At 27.2% G+C, this 17,044-nt stretch overlaps 2 protein-coding genes across 2 annotated transcripts; one reads left to right on the top strand and one right to left on the bottom strand.

The window, feature by feature from the left end:
* Positions 1 to 1,326: 1,326 nt before the first annotated feature.
* LOC122858483 (photoreceptor-specific nuclear receptor-like) lies at positions 1,327 to 14,052 on the bottom strand. Its single transcript, XM_044161414.1, has 7 exons — positions 13,600 to 14,052; positions 10,371 to 10,863; positions 7,748 to 7,851; positions 5,797 to 5,911; positions 2,350 to 2,456; positions 1,722 to 2,252; positions 1,327 to 1,646 (listed from the first exon to the last, which is right to left on the bottom strand). Exons 1-7 carry the CDS (start codon positions 13,718 to 13,720, stop codon positions 1,408 to 1,410), a joined length of 1,710 nt encoding a protein of 569 aa, XP_044017349.1. The 5' UTR covers positions 13,721 to 14,052; the 3' UTR covers positions 1,327 to 1,407.
* On the top strand, positions 2,578 to 5,098 carry LOC122858482 (centrosomal protein of 78 kDa). The gene has a single exon (XM_044161412.1). The coding sequence runs from the start codon at positions 2,886 to 2,888 to the stop codon at positions 5,034 to 5,036; it is 2,151 nt and encodes a 716-aa protein (XP_044017347.1). The 5' UTR covers positions 2,578 to 2,885; the 3' UTR covers positions 5,037 to 5,098.
* Positions 14,053 to 17,044: the final 2,992 nt, after the last annotated feature.

Raw genomic sequence — 17,044 nt, 5'->3', positions numbered from 1 at the left:
CATTATTTCAATAAATAAATATATAAATGAAAAGTAAAAAAATTTAAATTTATCCACATTATCATTTTTTAATTTTTTTTTGTTTTTTTCAATTAAATTATATTATTTTTCAAAAAAAAAAAAAATAAAATTGCAAAAAATTGTTTGCTAATTTTTCAATTTACTGACTTTTAATTTTGCAAATAAATAAATAAATAAACAAACAAACAAAAAAGAAAAAAAAAAAAAAAAACAATTGTATAATCATTAGGGATATTTAACTCCCCAATAGATTTTTGACAAGTTGTATATCCCCTCATCTATATTATCCACATACATATATAAACAAGTCTCGTTCAACTTTGGCTGTAATTTATAAACACTGAGTGTACCACAGGGACCAAGTTTCGAAACATGCCATGTGGTATGAGTTTTTACAGGATTCTCCCCTTATTCACCTCAGTGTCAGTATTATGGCCAAGGGGTTGAGTCAAAGTCAGGGATTACTGGTGATAAATAAATATATGCACGCCCGTAAATAAATAAATAAATAAATATCAATTGCAATATAAACCCTGCATCCTGACATCTCTTGATGTTTTTTTTTTTTTTCTCTGTAAAAATAAAAATCAAGCCCCAGCATCAATCTGTCTTTTGCCTGTTAAATTTCCATCATTTTTTTTATATCAAATCAGTATGCTATAAAATAAATTAATAAATTCAATAAGTATATTCTTCACAGCTTTAATCAATGTTTACTTGTACACTCGAGTAAAGAAAACAAATATCAATATGATTAATCTTATCTTATTTATAATTACAATTAAATTTGGATAATCATTACATCTTGTATTTTATTTTTATTTATTTTTCATACGCAAATTAATTTATATTTTTTCACACATCTACAATGATCTTATCACAACACAAATTATCAACAGAAACATTCAAAACATGCGCGCAAAACATGAAAAAAAAAGAAAGCAAAATAACATTTTTTTTTTTTTTTTGTAAATATAATATACGTTTTTTGTTTTTTGTTTTTTTTTTATTAATTATTATTTTAATTATCATGTCTACGGTGACTAGTAAATATTCAATAAATTATTAACACTCATATACATTCGCTTTTATACAGCGTGATTTTTTTATTCGTTTAATTATCAATTATTAAATTTTTTTTTAAATTAATTATAATGATTAATGTATTTTTAGATGCCATGCTTTCGTTACATTTTTAATGTAATTAGGAACCTTAATATTTATTTGACTATATATTACACGTTTACTAAATTTTATATATTTTTTTTTTAATTTTTTGTAAGAGGCCAAATTTTATTTCGCATTTTAAAATTCATGAGATAGAAATGTCTTATTTTTTTCTAAATTAATTTATTATTATTTTCGATAGGCCATGAACGTTTTAAATTAATTTTTGTACATGTCACATAGTACTTTTTCCATTGGTGTATTACCAATTGTTCTGTGAAAATAAATTAATTCAACTCTTGCTGCTGGTACTGTTCTCAACAGTGGTAGCATCAATAATAATCTTCCAAATCTTGCTGGACTACCTGGTTGTTGTGTTCGTGCATGTTGTCCAAGCATTACTTGTGCTTGATCTTGTAAATTTTCAATTTGACTAGAATCTTTTAGACCACGTGTTTCTATCAAAATCAAAATAAATAAAAATTAATAACTATTCTTTACTTTTTAAAAACAAAACAATAAAATTAATTTACCTGGTCGAAAGAGTACAATTGCTTTCATACATGCAAATTCAGCTGGATCAACCATAACAGCTTTATAACGTTGAAGTGTATCATGCAAATGTCTCACATCAGCAGCAACTTGACTTGGTTTACCACTATTATTATTATTGTTATTGTTATTATTATTATTATTTTGTAAATGAACAACAGAATGTGGATGACCATGTGTTGATAATGTTAATGCACTTAGTTCAGCTGCACTAAATAATGGTGATGATTCAAGTGGTAAACACCATTGTACAGCATTTAATAAAAATAATTCTGACCATGCTTCTTCAAGTAGTATAACTTGATCACGAAATGGTAAACTTGCAAATGATGGTAAATTTTTAGCCCATTTAACAGCCATAAATAATAATCTTGCACTTGTTTCATAAACTGTTTCTGCACTTGCTGGTGAATAAAGTGATGGCATTACTGGTGGTAATTGAGAACATATATTTCTTTGTGGTGTCAATGGCTCCTCATTCGTGACATCTATACTGTCATCTGATATATTACCTTTTAATTTTTTAAATGACAAAAAAAACAATATGTTATTTTATGAGAAAAGGTTGTTGTTTCTTTTTTTCTTTTCTTTTAATTAAATAAAATTTACCATTATCTGGATCTTGACGTGGTGGTGATGATGATGTTGTTGTGTTTGTTGGTGCCATTGTTGGAAGTGGCATTTGTGGTGCATATCTAGCCATTGCCAATGGTGGTCTGCAATATTCAGCAAAAAAAAAAAATAAATAACAAATTAATTATAAATATTTTTTTAAAAAATGTTTAACTTCACTCAACTGCCGCGTTTTGTTTGTTTTTTTTTTGGTCAAATATTGCGTCAAGCTAGATGTCGCAAAAAACTAGCCAACTTTTTATAAAACTAATTATTTTTATAAAGTTATTTTATTTTCATTTACAATATTAAATAAAAAAGCAAAAAATTTTAACACAAAAATAAAGCAAATGACAAGACATTGACAACGACACATTTTAATAAAAATATTTTTATTATTTTTTTTTTTTTTGATCTTGTGTGTGTGTGGGTAAAAGGTTAAAGAAATAAGTGAAAAAAAAAAATACATCAAAATTGCAGGATACAAGAATAAAGAACGGCTTCGGCCGTGGGGATTTAATAGATGTGAAATAATGCCCGGAGCTATGAAAAATTTAAAAATGTCAATACCAAGTTGTGAAAATTTTTCAGCATGTTATATGGAATTATGTAAACAACAAAGATTACGTCCATTGCCAATGATATGTTTAACATTACCATATACACTAGATTTCACAACAGATCGTGTTAAAATTGATGACTGGGGTCCAATATTAAATTCCTTATCACTGGATAAAAGTTTAAAAATAATAAAAGTTAAGAGTAAATATCATTGTCGTAAATTATTGGACGATGCAAATTCAGAAATGAAAGCAAGATCATTAGGTAAATCACCAGTAATATTGAGTAGATATTTGCTGGAATGGTTAACACACAGTATTGCACAATGTGTTAGAAATTCATGTGTGCTAACACGTTTAGAAATTGAAGGTATACCATTACCAGCAGATTGTCTAGCTGCATTGTGTGTTGGTATAACTAAAACAATAAGTCTCAAACATTTATCATTGCAAGGTTGTTTTATTGGTGATCGAAGTTGTGCACTTGTTTGTAAAACAATCATTGACATACAAAGTATTAAATCACTTAATTTAAGCCAGTGTGATTTGAGCTCTGATTGTGGACCAGTACTTGCCGCAGCATTATCAAGACAACAACTTTTATTATTTCATGACACATGGAAAGATTCATTGAGATATAGAAATCCAAATTTAGATGCAATGCCTGGTCTGAGAAGATTAACACTCAATGGTAATCCACATCTTGGTGATCAAGCTGTTGTTGAAATTATTGAATCAATACAAGACAGTCTTTGGTTGAAAGCAATTGATCTACAACACTGTGGTATAACTGACACAATTGCTGATGAAATTATTGATTTACTAGAAATTAATACGACACTTGAAGTCTTTGATGTTAGATTGAATAATGGCCTAAGTCCAGAAATTGTTGAACAAATATTTTCGAGGATTCAATGCAATCATAATGGCTCAAGATTGCAATATAGATTTTTAAATATACAACCGAAAAATCAACGAGCTGTATCAGCTGGTGTTAAACCATCAAATCAATCAAAAAATATTAATAATAATAGCAATAAAATTAGGCCAAAGAGTGCTGCATTTATTAATGCAAAAATTAATAATACAGCTGCTTTGAATAAAACTCTGAATACAACACAATCAATTCTTAAAAAATCACATAAATTAAAAACACCAGTTGTACTTCAAAAACAACAACTAAAAAATGATAATGAAAAAATTTTATTATTAAAAAAAGACAAGGCAAAGATTGGTTTACATCTTGATATACAAGAAAAAATAAAATCAGTTGTTGAAAAAAATTCATCATCAGTTGTTAATTCAAAGATAAAAAAAGATGATGAAGAAAAACAAGATTTACTTGAACGTGAATTGGAAGTAGTTAAACTTCAGCAAGAAAAATTGGATGATAAAATTGAAAAAATGGAATTGGAATTACAGGAAGAAAGATCACGTCGTATTGAAGCTGAGTCTCGTTTGCAATTAATGAATGATGATTTATTAGAACTTGAAAATACACTGAAAGAAAAAGAATATGAAACAAGAGGTTATATATTGATAAGTCAACAATCATTTGATGAAATAAATGATCTATTTGAAAAGTTGTTGGAAATGTTGGATGATTTATCAAGAAAACCAGAAATAAGATGGCAAAATGATGATTCATCTGATAATGATGAAACAGAGTCGATAAAACGTAAAGTTGCATTGATATTGCGTCAAACAAAATCTGAAAGTTTACAAAAAACAATTGATATACCGAATATTAAATTTACAAAATCAACTGGGGATATACAAAATAATATGACACCATTGAGAATTGAAAGAGATGATGTTGGTGATGCTGCCAATTGTCAATTGTTATCACAAAGTTACAGAAGTACCAAGCAAGAATATTCACCGTTTCAATTGACTGATGGTGATGATCGTGAATTTTTACCAACTTTAAGAATAAATCAAGATGACGATGATGATGATGATGATGATGAAGAAGAAGAAGAGGATGAAGAAGATGAAGAAGAAAATGAAATATTAGAATCAAATCATGAATCAGCATTCTCACGACGTCAAAGAGCTCGTCAAATATTTAGTCAAGTTGTCAATAATGAAGTTATGCTAAAAATACGTTCTTTTGCAACATAAATAATTTAAAAATAATAAAAAAAAAATTAATACCGCATAGACAATACTGATGATAATTTAGAATTTTTATTTTCTTACAGTAAACTGTAATAATACTAATTTAAATGATAGAAAAACAAAACAAAAAAAAATATATAAAAATCGAAAATCTTGTCAATTGTATTTTGAAAAAAAAATGTGTCTATTTTTATGAAAAATATTGATCAAAAAAACAAAAAAGAAATATCTATTTTGACTTGATATATTCTTGAGTTGTTTTTAAAAAATTAAATTTTAATTATATAATAACCGTTGTGCAGGATAAGTTGATAAACAAGTGTTGTCTCTCTCTCTGAATAGTATTGATTATAAAATAAATTCCAGTACAATAGACAGGTGTTACCTGAAGTGTATTCTCGGTCAAATGGTCAAAGGTAATTTTTCATGATAGATCATGCTCGACGTGGCGTGATTTCAACAATATATGTGTTAAAATGCTTGCGCGATGTTGAAGTTAACACCTGCCAAGATCAAACGTGGTAACGCCGTTCATTCTTCTGTGTGTCCGGCTACTAGCTTATATATTTTATTTATTTTATCAATATATACTTGTACAGATAGCTGCTATGTTATTTTAGATTTACGATTTTTATTTTATTTTTGTCATATATCTATAGACCTTTTTATTGTTTGTATATTTTATGTGACAAAGTGATCAGTCAACATTGAAGCATTGCCATATATAATAAAAACATTTTTACTTTTAAAAATTACAACTCACCCGAATACTCCGACGGCAACAGCAGCTTCACGTATAGCTCTTTCTTGATCCATTTCTACCAATGCTTCCGGTCTAATTGTTGCTGTGTTTCTCGGTTGTCTTTCATTCTGAACAGCTAAAAATATCAACAAAAATAATTTATTATTATTCACAATTTCATAACAACAACAACAACAACTTGGACAATTTATTATTTATAAATTTAAATATATAAAATAAATATTAAATGGGTCGGTGGAGGGTTGGTCTTAAAAATAATATTGTAAACAGTTGGAAGCACATTACCACCTACTCGTCCTTGTCAATTTCACGTAACACAATTATGTCAGATTTAATTCTGCATTTGACAGGATGACTACAATACAAAGATAATATTCAACTTTTCGCTTAGATAACTTTTTTGATATATTAATCAAATACAGATAAATAATAAAATTATTTCTATTATGAACAAATCAAAATTTTTCAATACATTGTGAATGATTTGATGGACCCTTGACTCAACAAAAAAAAAATATAATATTGACTGTATATTATACACGTGCTTAACGTACTATTATTTATACCGCAAATAATTTTTCTTTTCATAATTAATATATGTATTATAAAAATTACACAATGAAATTATGAGAAATAAAAAACGAATATTTTTTATAAAATAAAAATCACATGTTAAAATATTCATAAAAATTTTTTAAACAAAATAAAATTATGTAATTATTTTTACGGTATTTAAGTTGCTTTTTGAATAAATTTTGAGTGAATTATAAAAACGTGTCTGACTGTGTGTTGCGTTAAAAACAAATGACAAAAAAAAAATGTGAAAAAAATTGTCGTGTGGCAAGCAAGTTAACAGACTCCTCTTTTTTACATGAGCCCTTTTTGAAAAAAAAAAAAAAAAAAACAAAAGTATAGTTTTTCATCTTTTTATATGTTCCCCCGCAAAAAGATAAACGTTGCTCTCATTTGCATTTATGAGATAAACACAACGGGTGGTTAAAAAAAGGGTGGAGGTGTGAAACAAGCCAAGAGCAAAAAATTTTTCCTACTTTTATATTTTATTTAAAAAATAAAAAATATATGTGTGTGCGTGTGTATGAATCCTTTAATGCCCGCGGTCGTTTTGCAAAAGTATATTTTTTATTTTTTTTATATTTTAGCCCTTTGCATACGTTTATTTCCTCCAATTAACCCTTCGGGCGTTTTGCCACGCGACCGTCGCTAACGACCGCAGTGTTTACGAAGTGAATGGTGGCACCCATCATGACAATGCGTGAAAAACACAACATACTTATTACAATTTAAAGTATTCAGTTATTAACGCAATGAGCTCATCTTTATGGATAAAATTTAAATTATTTTTCAATGATTATTTAGAATTTACTTAGTGGCTGATTAAATATTGACTTGAACTACTTTATTTCAACTATTTTATTTAATTTAATTTTATTTAATTATTATATGATATTGAAAAAAAAAAATAAAAATAATAAAATGACAATAGCATAATAATAAGAAAAAATAATAAAATATATATATAATAAGCAAGCAGGTGTGTTTTTTTCCATAAAATCAAAATGAAAGTATTAAAAGTTGGATCGAAGAATAAATGCGACATCACCCTATATCTATACGGTATGATGTGTACTTTATCCAGTTATTTATGTCGTGAAAATACAAGATGAAGAAAGAAGGGAAAAAAAAAAAACACAACACCCATCGATATAGATATATACCCTGATTGATTCTCGTAATACGAGTTGAAGAAAAATATATAAGAAAAGTAAAATAAAAAACCAATTCAAGTGATATAACTTTTTCTCTTGATAGCTTTAACATTATTCTAGCAAAAAATAAATATATAAAAATACGTAAACACACATAAAATATAATATCAATGATTGATATTTTTAATAATAAAAAAAAAAACAATTGAATAATTTTATCTTACCGTCTTTGTTCATTCCCATTTGCATACATTTTTTAAGACGACATGCTTGACACTGATTGCGATGTGCTTTATCAACAATACATCTTCCAGTTCCAGCTTGACACCTTGAACAAATATTTAAAAAATAAATAAATAAATAATTTGATTCAATTATTATAAATTAATATATAAATTTACAAAATATATAGAGACATAAAATCAAGCACTTAATACATAGACTGATGCAGCTGGAAATGGCGTTAAATTCAATTTGCCATTATTGTTAAGAGTAAGAGGGGAAAATTCAGCTAACACCGTTATCCTTTTCAAAATAAAGCCAACTGTCCCCGGGTCACGTAGATACTTTCTTCTTCTTCTTGTCCTTATCCCCAATCTCAATTTTCAATCCCAGTTTCGCATTAATCCCGATAAAATTTTCCGTCTCTTCTTCAGCATTACATAAAGAAGATAAAATTTTCTATAAATAAACAACCCTCATTCAAGTCTTCATTAAAATTATATAAAAATAATCCTTTTTTCCTTTCAAGTATTATTTTAATAGTATCAATTAATTTGACATGATAAAGATATTATAAACCGCTACATGTATGATAAAAATGATCATATCGCATCAGTTGTAAATTTGTGCAATTTTAATGTACGTCAATCAGGCGAATGTAACCCGCAGTGTTATTGAGTCAAAGGCGAATGAGGGTTAAAAAAAAAAAATTGTAAAAAATAAAATCACTGAGGTATCTTGTCCTCAGGCAGTTAATACATGCTCATGTATATATTGTGTGTATGTGAGTATAACATGTATGTATGTGCACGTGTTAAGGGTGCGTGTCATGCTGGCAGGGGTCGAACAAATTGATTTGCGTTCACACCCCAACGAATCTCACAACACTGCAACAGCAATTGTCCATATATGCATGTATATTTACTTCATCTATGTATACATATATACATTTTTCATCCCTTATTTTATATCTCATCTCTTTTTATCTGCATTATTTTTTATATCGTTTATTCACCCTTCAGAACCACATCATACATTTATTTACGCATCTCGGTCTCTATATTTGCCCCCCTTTTTAGCACACACACACACGATCCCCTTTTTGCCTTCAGCTGACTCTCTTTCTCTCTTTTTGCAGCTTTATGTTATGTAGTCTTGTCCATTTACACAGGCATACGCAGTGCTACTGGCATTGTTTGCTTTATCGAGTTACGCCTCATGTAACCGGAAGCATGTGCCCATAGTTATACTGACTTTGATATTAGTACATCTATTAATGTGTTTTATTTGTATAAATTAATTATCCAAATAAATATATAAAATCATATTACAATGATTTTAAATTTGATGAATTTTATTATTTTGATTTTTTAAATATATGCGCATTCAAAAGACAAGATATATATTTTATATGGATGCATAGTATAAACGACTTTGGTGGTGTTCCGGTAATCCCGCGATTGTGGGCGCGCGTTGGGACACATCTGTCGTATCTACCAACATATAACCCCTCGACCCCATCGAGAAGTAATTGGTTATCTGTGCGATGGCTCTTCAGTTTTTACCGCATTCAAACAGCCATCTGACAACACGAAGCTTCCAAAAGATTATATCAAAAGAAAAGCGTTATAATTTTTCTAGAAATAAATATATTCTTCAACAACATCATCATCATCATCATCATCAACAATAGAAAATAAAAAATTATAAAATAAAAAAACACGGGATATATTCACGTCACGTTTACTCTGTGTTTATTTATTTTTTACCTCGTCATCATTTTTTTATTTTTTATTTTCCTTTGAAGGCAAGCTTGTTGTTGCGAGGGTCAATAGTTTGACTATCACCGGACATTTTTCATCGAATGTAAATGTATCCATAGAATCAAAATAAAAAAAAAAAGTAGACAGCAAGTGATTTTGGGATGAGGGTTATTCGATGGAGATGGATGATCCTATGCGCGATACGAGGACTATCTGTATACAGACACAAATTCCCAAATCCCAATGGGGTGAAATGGCCATAGTTTCTCAAACAATTTGCGTGTATACAGATACTGTTGTGTATATATTAACTGGTGAATAATACGAAAGCACTTGTGTATTGTTGGTGGTATTAAGGATGAGCCTACATGATACTGGACCACATGGTAACGCATTTATTCAACTTTCAACAGCATGCACTTGTCTTTTGATACAAAAAATGATACATTATATTTATAAATTTATTTTTTATATATAAAACACGCGTACAAGCTCAACTTGCAGTGGCTATTATTCACGACCAAATGTTTGTTTGATTATTAAATCTCAATGACAATATAAAATAATTATAATAATAAAAAAAAAAATAAAAAAACATAAACAAGTAGCGAAGAAAATTGAAGAGTAATGTGTGATGGATGGGGCAGTGATAGTGTCTATTAGGGGAAATTGATACCGTGATGGAATCGTTTAGAATATTTTACGCTTGTTGAATTCTATATGTTAAGCTCTTTTCCCTTTGGATTATATATCCATTGAATAATTATTCATGTCTAGTAAATTTATTAAATTTATTTTCATAAAAAAAAAAATTATATTTATTCTTTTAAAAAAAAGCTTGCAAATGATGAATTATTTTTACCTGTAAATGAGCTTTCTACGAACACTCCGTTTGAAAAATCCACTGCATCCATTACATGCGAGAATTCCATAATGTTTTCCAGAACTTGTATCGCCACAAACAACACATATCAAACCAAGACTACGTGGTGTTTTTCCACCGTGTTGCTGTTGCTGCTGTTGTTGCTGTTGTTGTTGCTGTTGATGATGTTGATGTTGATGCTGATGATTTTGTTGAAGCTGTTGTCGATTGTCTGATGGATGCTGTGAATGTTGTTGATGTTGTTGATGCTGGTGTTGAACTTGAAGAAGATGAGAATGTCCATTGCCAATTGATGTTAAATATGGTGATCTTGCTAGTGGAAAATCAGGTGGCATTGCACGACATAGTGGAACTGGACATTCTTGTGCTGATCTTGATATATATGGATCATGACTTGATGCTGATCCAGTTGCACCAAGTGGACTGTAATGCTCTGGTGAACCTGGTGATATAACACTTGATTCTCTTGAATCTGTAATAATGAAATAATAAATTTTATCAATAAAAACAACCTTGAAGAATCCACGGAATTATTTAAAAATAATAAATAACATTCCTATCAATCAATAAATACATCGTTGTTGTGTGTTTTTTTATTTATGGCTTATGATCGCTTTGTTTGCTTTGTTATCCGACGGACACGTTATTTTTATTTTCATCAATATTATACACGTCAAAAACAAGAATATATAAATAATATAAATAACAAAATAAAAAATATATATATCGAAAAAAACATAAACAGTTGTACCGATTATTATTATCCCGGGCATCATACGCCAGACTTTGCACAAATGTCTCTTCAATTGATCGATATATGCAAAAATAAAAAAATAAAATAAAAAAAAAGTTAATTGACCCAGGTTCGGGTGTTATCTATACTAACCATTAAATAATTATTAGCATGTTTTTTATTATTTCATCAGTACAATGAATAATAATAAATTGATATTTTTATTGTTTTTTTTTTTTAAATAAATAAATTGATTTTATCAAAAAAAAAAAAAAATATATATAATTTTAATATTTTTTTTTTATTGAAATATACGTCATTGTACATGAACAATAAGCTAATATTTAAAAAATAATAAAAATGTATATTTATAAATAAATAAACAAGATTTATAAAAAATATATTTTAAAAAGACAATAATATTTGATGTTCGTGGTGGCATCGACCGAATATAAATGAGCAATCAAAAAATAAATATTAATAATTAAATAATGTATAAATTATATTTAAATGGAATTTTTTAAAATATATTTTCTTATATATATTTAATCAGCAGTATTTTAAAATTATTATTGTGGAACAAAAGCTGTTGATATTTAATTTAAGAATTTGAATCTTGAGTATTGTTTGAGACATTTAAAATTTCTCAAGCAATTGGCTTGAGGGTTGTTGTTCCCAGGGGTGAACCTGTTACACCCCCGATGAAAGTCACATATTTTTTATTTTTTCATTTGTAAATATACATCTCCTTGAGCTTTTGGGATTTTCATTTTGTGATTCTCTCCATCAGCAAACACCATTTACATCAAGAAATGAGTTTTATTTATTTTAATTTTTTTTTTTCGTCAACTAAAAATATATTATTTATTTAAATTGTAGATATATTCTTTAAATGAATAAAAATTGTTATATAAAATTGAGGGTTGAAATGATCCTATGCCATCTGGGAACTTTTAAAATAAAATTTAATGTTACTTTGGGGTTTCATGGACACTGTATAGACTGCATAGTGAATTACAATGATACTTTTGTTCAATTTTGCTATGCCAATTATTTTATTAGTCATGCTTTTCATCACTGTTGATAATTAAATTTTATTTATCACGCATGTCAGCCAACACTCTCAATATCAATCAATTAAAATTCCACCTAAATGTATATACTCATCATTAAATATTCATGACGACTGATAAAAAGATAAATAAAAAAAAATCTCCAAAATGCAAATAAATTTTTTTACATAACCGATTTTCAAACAAGAAAAAAAAAATAAAACCAACACAAATGTTATAATATTTACTCAGTATATATATTTACAACAACTCGGTCAATCATTTTTTTTTTTTTAATTTTTTTTATTTAAACAATTTACCGCAGTCATTCAACATTGCAGCTTTATTATTTTACTAAATATATTATAAACCTAAAAATAAAAGTCATAAAATCCAAGAATCGTAGTAATATCTCATCAAAATTTAGTTGGAAAATTCCCAGTGGGCTTTGTCATGATACCCGTCGGATTTTAACCAGCACACAAAAATGATCCCATAATACCAGTCGCAGGTGGCGCCCAAGAAAACTCGCGCACCATCCACCAGCATTGATATGCTAATGAAATTTGACGCCCTTGCCAAAAGCACAAATAATAATAATAATGAAAAAAAAAAAAAAAAAATTATATACAGTATCCACCACCCTCATTCTGCAACTTTTCTTTATTCTTTTTTTTATTTTATTATTACTTTTGTTCGTATTCGTTTAACCCTGCCGTCGCATTCCGCTCGTCGCTCACTAGTCTGAGATTTGATTACTCTAATGGCATAATGTACTTGCCACCTTATTCACCCCCCAACGTCCCACAATTTTATTCCACTCAAGTATAACGATTTTCGTCGTCATAGTCATGAGATTAAATCAGTGACTATTTGTCAGACACCCTGTTAAATAATGCTGATTGAATTTTTATTGATCTATTAAGCAGCAAAGTTTATGCATCAATGCAATCATCAATATAGTTCAATAACAATATCATTATTTATTATTTTTTATATTTGTTTTGTATAGGTGTTTGTGTACGTGTATTTATCAAATGATTTCATCATTTTATTTATCTTTTTTTGAATTTTGTTCCGACAGGTGCACATTGTCTACTCAATTTTTATTTTTTTATTATTTCTTTTTTTTTTGTTGTTTTTTTGGTGTGTCACTGTTTTAACTTGGCCTTGTTTTAAAAATAATAACATTTTTTTTTTTTTTTTTTTGCATTAAAACACAAAACTAAATATATCATTTAATCATAGCATATAGAAATTTTTATTTATTTTTTTAGTTCAGATAAAGCTGGATAAATTTAATGAAATAATAATGTCTGATATGTATTTTAATTGTTGTGTTAATTGTGAAAAATAAATTTTACATTTTTTTTTCCTGTTTTTAAAAGTGATTATAATTTAAATAAAAACATTGTCAGCTTACCATGACGAACACTCAAAGGACTATCTGGACTTCTAGCATGCTCTGAATTGGTGTCATGTTGTGATGTTTGTCGCTGAATTTGTTGTGAATCAGCACTACCAATTGACGTTGTTCCATTCATTTTTTAAAAAATTAAAATAATTTATCACTTGATTTATAAAATATATTACACTTAATGTTTAGTCACTAGGAAATTAAATCACAGATTATATATTATCAAATCACTTGACATATAAATTTTTTTGACAATTAAAAATATCAATACATAAAATAGCACTTGAATTTTAGATGATATTTTTTAACAAAGCAGCATGTTCGTATTCGAATGCTGACTTTTGAATCACCTCGAGTGTCTCGATGTCTCGAAATTAATCAAATTTCTCCCACCAAACTGTTCATATTTTAAGCTTTTCTTTTTTTTTTTTATAAAAATTAAAATAAATAAATAACAATAACACACACATACACTTGTAAATTTGTCATTAAAAAATACTGTCAATTGATTGTTAATAAATAATAACAATTTATAAAACAAATATAATGAAAAAAAAACTGTATATTTTTTTATTTGATTATTTATATAATAAAAAATAAAAATATGTATGTATTAATTAAATAATATAAATAAATAAAATCATTTATTTATTTCACAATTAATTTTGTCTTTGTAATAATATATTTTTTATAAATAAATATTATTTTGTGACGTTGAGACTTTACAACATTGATTATACTGAGATACGTGAATACTGAATTTTTATATTTTAGGGGTTGATGTTGCAACTTGTAGTTGTACAATATTATGAATTAATCTATGTATATATATATATTGATGAAAATTGTTGTGATTGGTCAGATTGTACTTTTGAAGGCGGGATCAGGAGGCAACGCGAGAAAAACAACAAAAACTGATACGAGGATTTAACCTATAGCTGGTATGTTTGACTTGAAATCGTGGCGCCTGCGCATACATTGATTTTACTACTTGCCATAGCTTTTAGTAATGAATAAAAAACCATAAAAAAAAAAGCTCTCTATTCAACTGGCAACTATCACTCCCTCTCCGCAAAAACCACCACCAATCTATATTATTTCAACTTACCCCTCCGAGCTTTTACCTTGTGCCACTGAATATATACACATCTCAATTGTTGATCGTTGAATGATCTTCACTTTTGCAATACACAAGTGGGAGAATATATATTTCAAGATATCTTTCCAGCAAATTATTATCTTCATTTTAATATATATATATTTATATTTATGACCTTGTTGCTTATTGTTTATTCAGCCTTGCGTATATAGTTACTTTATTATTTTTTTAATTATTTATTATTTTTATTTTTCATTTGAGGTGAATAACTCATGTAAACAGAGCTTTTTCTTTTTTTTTATTTATTATTTTTCATTGAATTTTTTTTTATTGAAAATAAGTGATAATATTTTTGTATTTTTTATGATGAAAAAAAAAAAAGATACATTTGATTTTTTATTTTTGATAAATATTATTAAATGTAAAAGACAAAAAGTAATTAATTATATACTTGATTTAAATTACGATCTCTGAATAATGTACGTAAAATGGTATTGGGTAAACGACAAACTGTGTGCAAAGAGAACATCGTTAAAACAGTAATCAATTTTCAACCCTCTGCTTTTCTCAATTGAAAATTTATCCAGCAAAATGTCAAGATAACAAGATAATTTTCAAAAGATCGTAAAAAAAAAAAAAAAAAAAGAGCTTAAATTTAGTCCGCCATGTTGAATTTTGTTAAAAAAAAAAAAAAATATAAATTTATATTTGTGTTAAAAATTCAAGTATAAAAAACCATATCGTTTTTATTTCATATACAAAATTTTATTGTTAAAATGCACCCACACAATATGAGGGGTGGTTTTGATATAACCCCTCTTTTCCCCCTCATCCACCCCTTCTTGGTTGCTACTATTATATAAATAACCAACTGAGACCAAACGACCACGCCTACATGCTCCAAAGACGAGCCAATCGTTGCACGATTTTCTGACACTCTAGTCCACCAATAGGATTACCCTCTGACACGGTCTTTCGTTTGTCACTGACTACTGCACAAGCCCCAAATGCTCCAAAATCACTACCCTCTATCAACCCCTATCATTCTCTCTTTTTTTTATTTTTTTTTATTTCTTTTATTTTTTGAATTCTTGCTTGCTTTGCTTCTCTGTATCTCGCTATCTGGTCTTTCAATTTCAAATGTTAAAATATATATATATAGGTATATATCTGTGAAGCTTTATACCAAAATTATTATTGCTATTATTTTTTATTTAAAAAAAAAATATTTATCCTTGTTTTGAATTAAATATGACGTGCGTCATAATTATATTATTTCAATTTTCTAAATGTTTATTTTTCTTTTTCTTTTTTTTTCATTTTATTTTCTTGACATGAATGAAACAGGAAAAACAATAGATTATAATTTCTTTTTGATATGTCTATTGACATTTCAATGACAAAGACCAATAATATTTCATGATAATTATGTCAATTGCAGGTGATAAGTTAATTGAACATTGAAATATCTTTATTATTATTTTTTTTTTTGTCTGAAAATAATTCATTCTTTATATTAATAATTGATTAATCCTCAATTTTAAATTTTAAATTAAATATAATTTTTAATATTAATTTAAAAATAAATAAATTTATAAAAATAAACAAATTAAAATAAAAATATTTATAATTGAAAAACTAAAAAAGTTTCATTCATTTTTATTTTGAAATATTATCAAAATTTTAAAAATAATAAATATTAATATATTTTATTTTATAAGAAATAAATTTTTGAATTTTATTTTTAAAAGAAATAAATATTCATTCAATTTTATAATAGAGAAAAAATAAAAATGAATATTTTATTTAATACGTGGCGTTTTGACTTGTCGTCACTTGATCGTCGGTCGTTCTCGCATATAAACATCAATCAACACTCATAAAAATCCGACAATTTTATTTTTAAAATAATAAACCTGCAAAAGTGTATTTTATATTTCTGATTTGTATATATATATTATATATATAATTAAAAAATTTTAAAATGTTTAGAAAATGTAGTGCGTGTTTTCAACAATCTCCAATGAATTTAATACCATTATTTTATGACAATAATGGCAAATGGGAAAGTACACGTCTCTCAGGCATGATTGAACAGATTTTTGAAAAAAAAATCAACAGAGCGTGTCCAGAAGAATTATTTGTTTGCCATGATTGTATACGAGAATTGAATCAAGTATTTTATAATTATCCTGCAATTGAGACACAAAAAAGTATTGATTATTTTTTTGAAAGACCAATTATGGAATTACCAGGTGAGTTGATAAATCATATTTATTTTAAAAATTCAATTGATAATATTTTATTTTTGTATTTTAGCTGAATCATGGATGATTCGTTTGGATGATATTG

The sequence above is a fragment of the Aphidius gifuensis genome, linkage group LG5, assembly GCF_014905175.1.
Source record: "Aphidius gifuensis isolate YNYX2018 linkage group LG5, ASM1490517v1, whole genome shotgun sequence".
NCBI lineage: Eukaryota > Metazoa > Arthropoda > Insecta > Hymenoptera > Braconidae > Aphidius > Aphidius gifuensis.
The sequence above is the reverse complement of the archived record's forward strand: the minus strand, read 5'-3'. Positions and strand labels throughout refer to the sequence as shown.

Excerpts from the sequence above, each read along its gene's own strand:
- LOC122858483 (XM_044161414.1), bottom strand. The coding sequence starts at position 13,720 with ATGAATGGAACAACGTCAATTGGTAGTGCTGATTCACAACAAATTCAG. Across the intron at positions 5,912-7,747 it reads AATGGGAATGAACAAAGACG|CTGTTCAGAATGAAAGACAA; the intron begins GTAAGATAAAAT and ends TGATATTTTTAG. Across the intron at positions 2,253-2,349 it reads ACGTCAAGATCCAGATAATG|GTAATATATCAGATGACAGT; the intron begins GTAAATTTTATT and ends AAAAATTAAAAG.
- LOC122858482 (XM_044161412.1), top strand. The coding sequence starts at position 2,886 with ATGCCCGGAGCTATGAAAAATTTAAAAATGTCAATACCAAGTTGTGAA.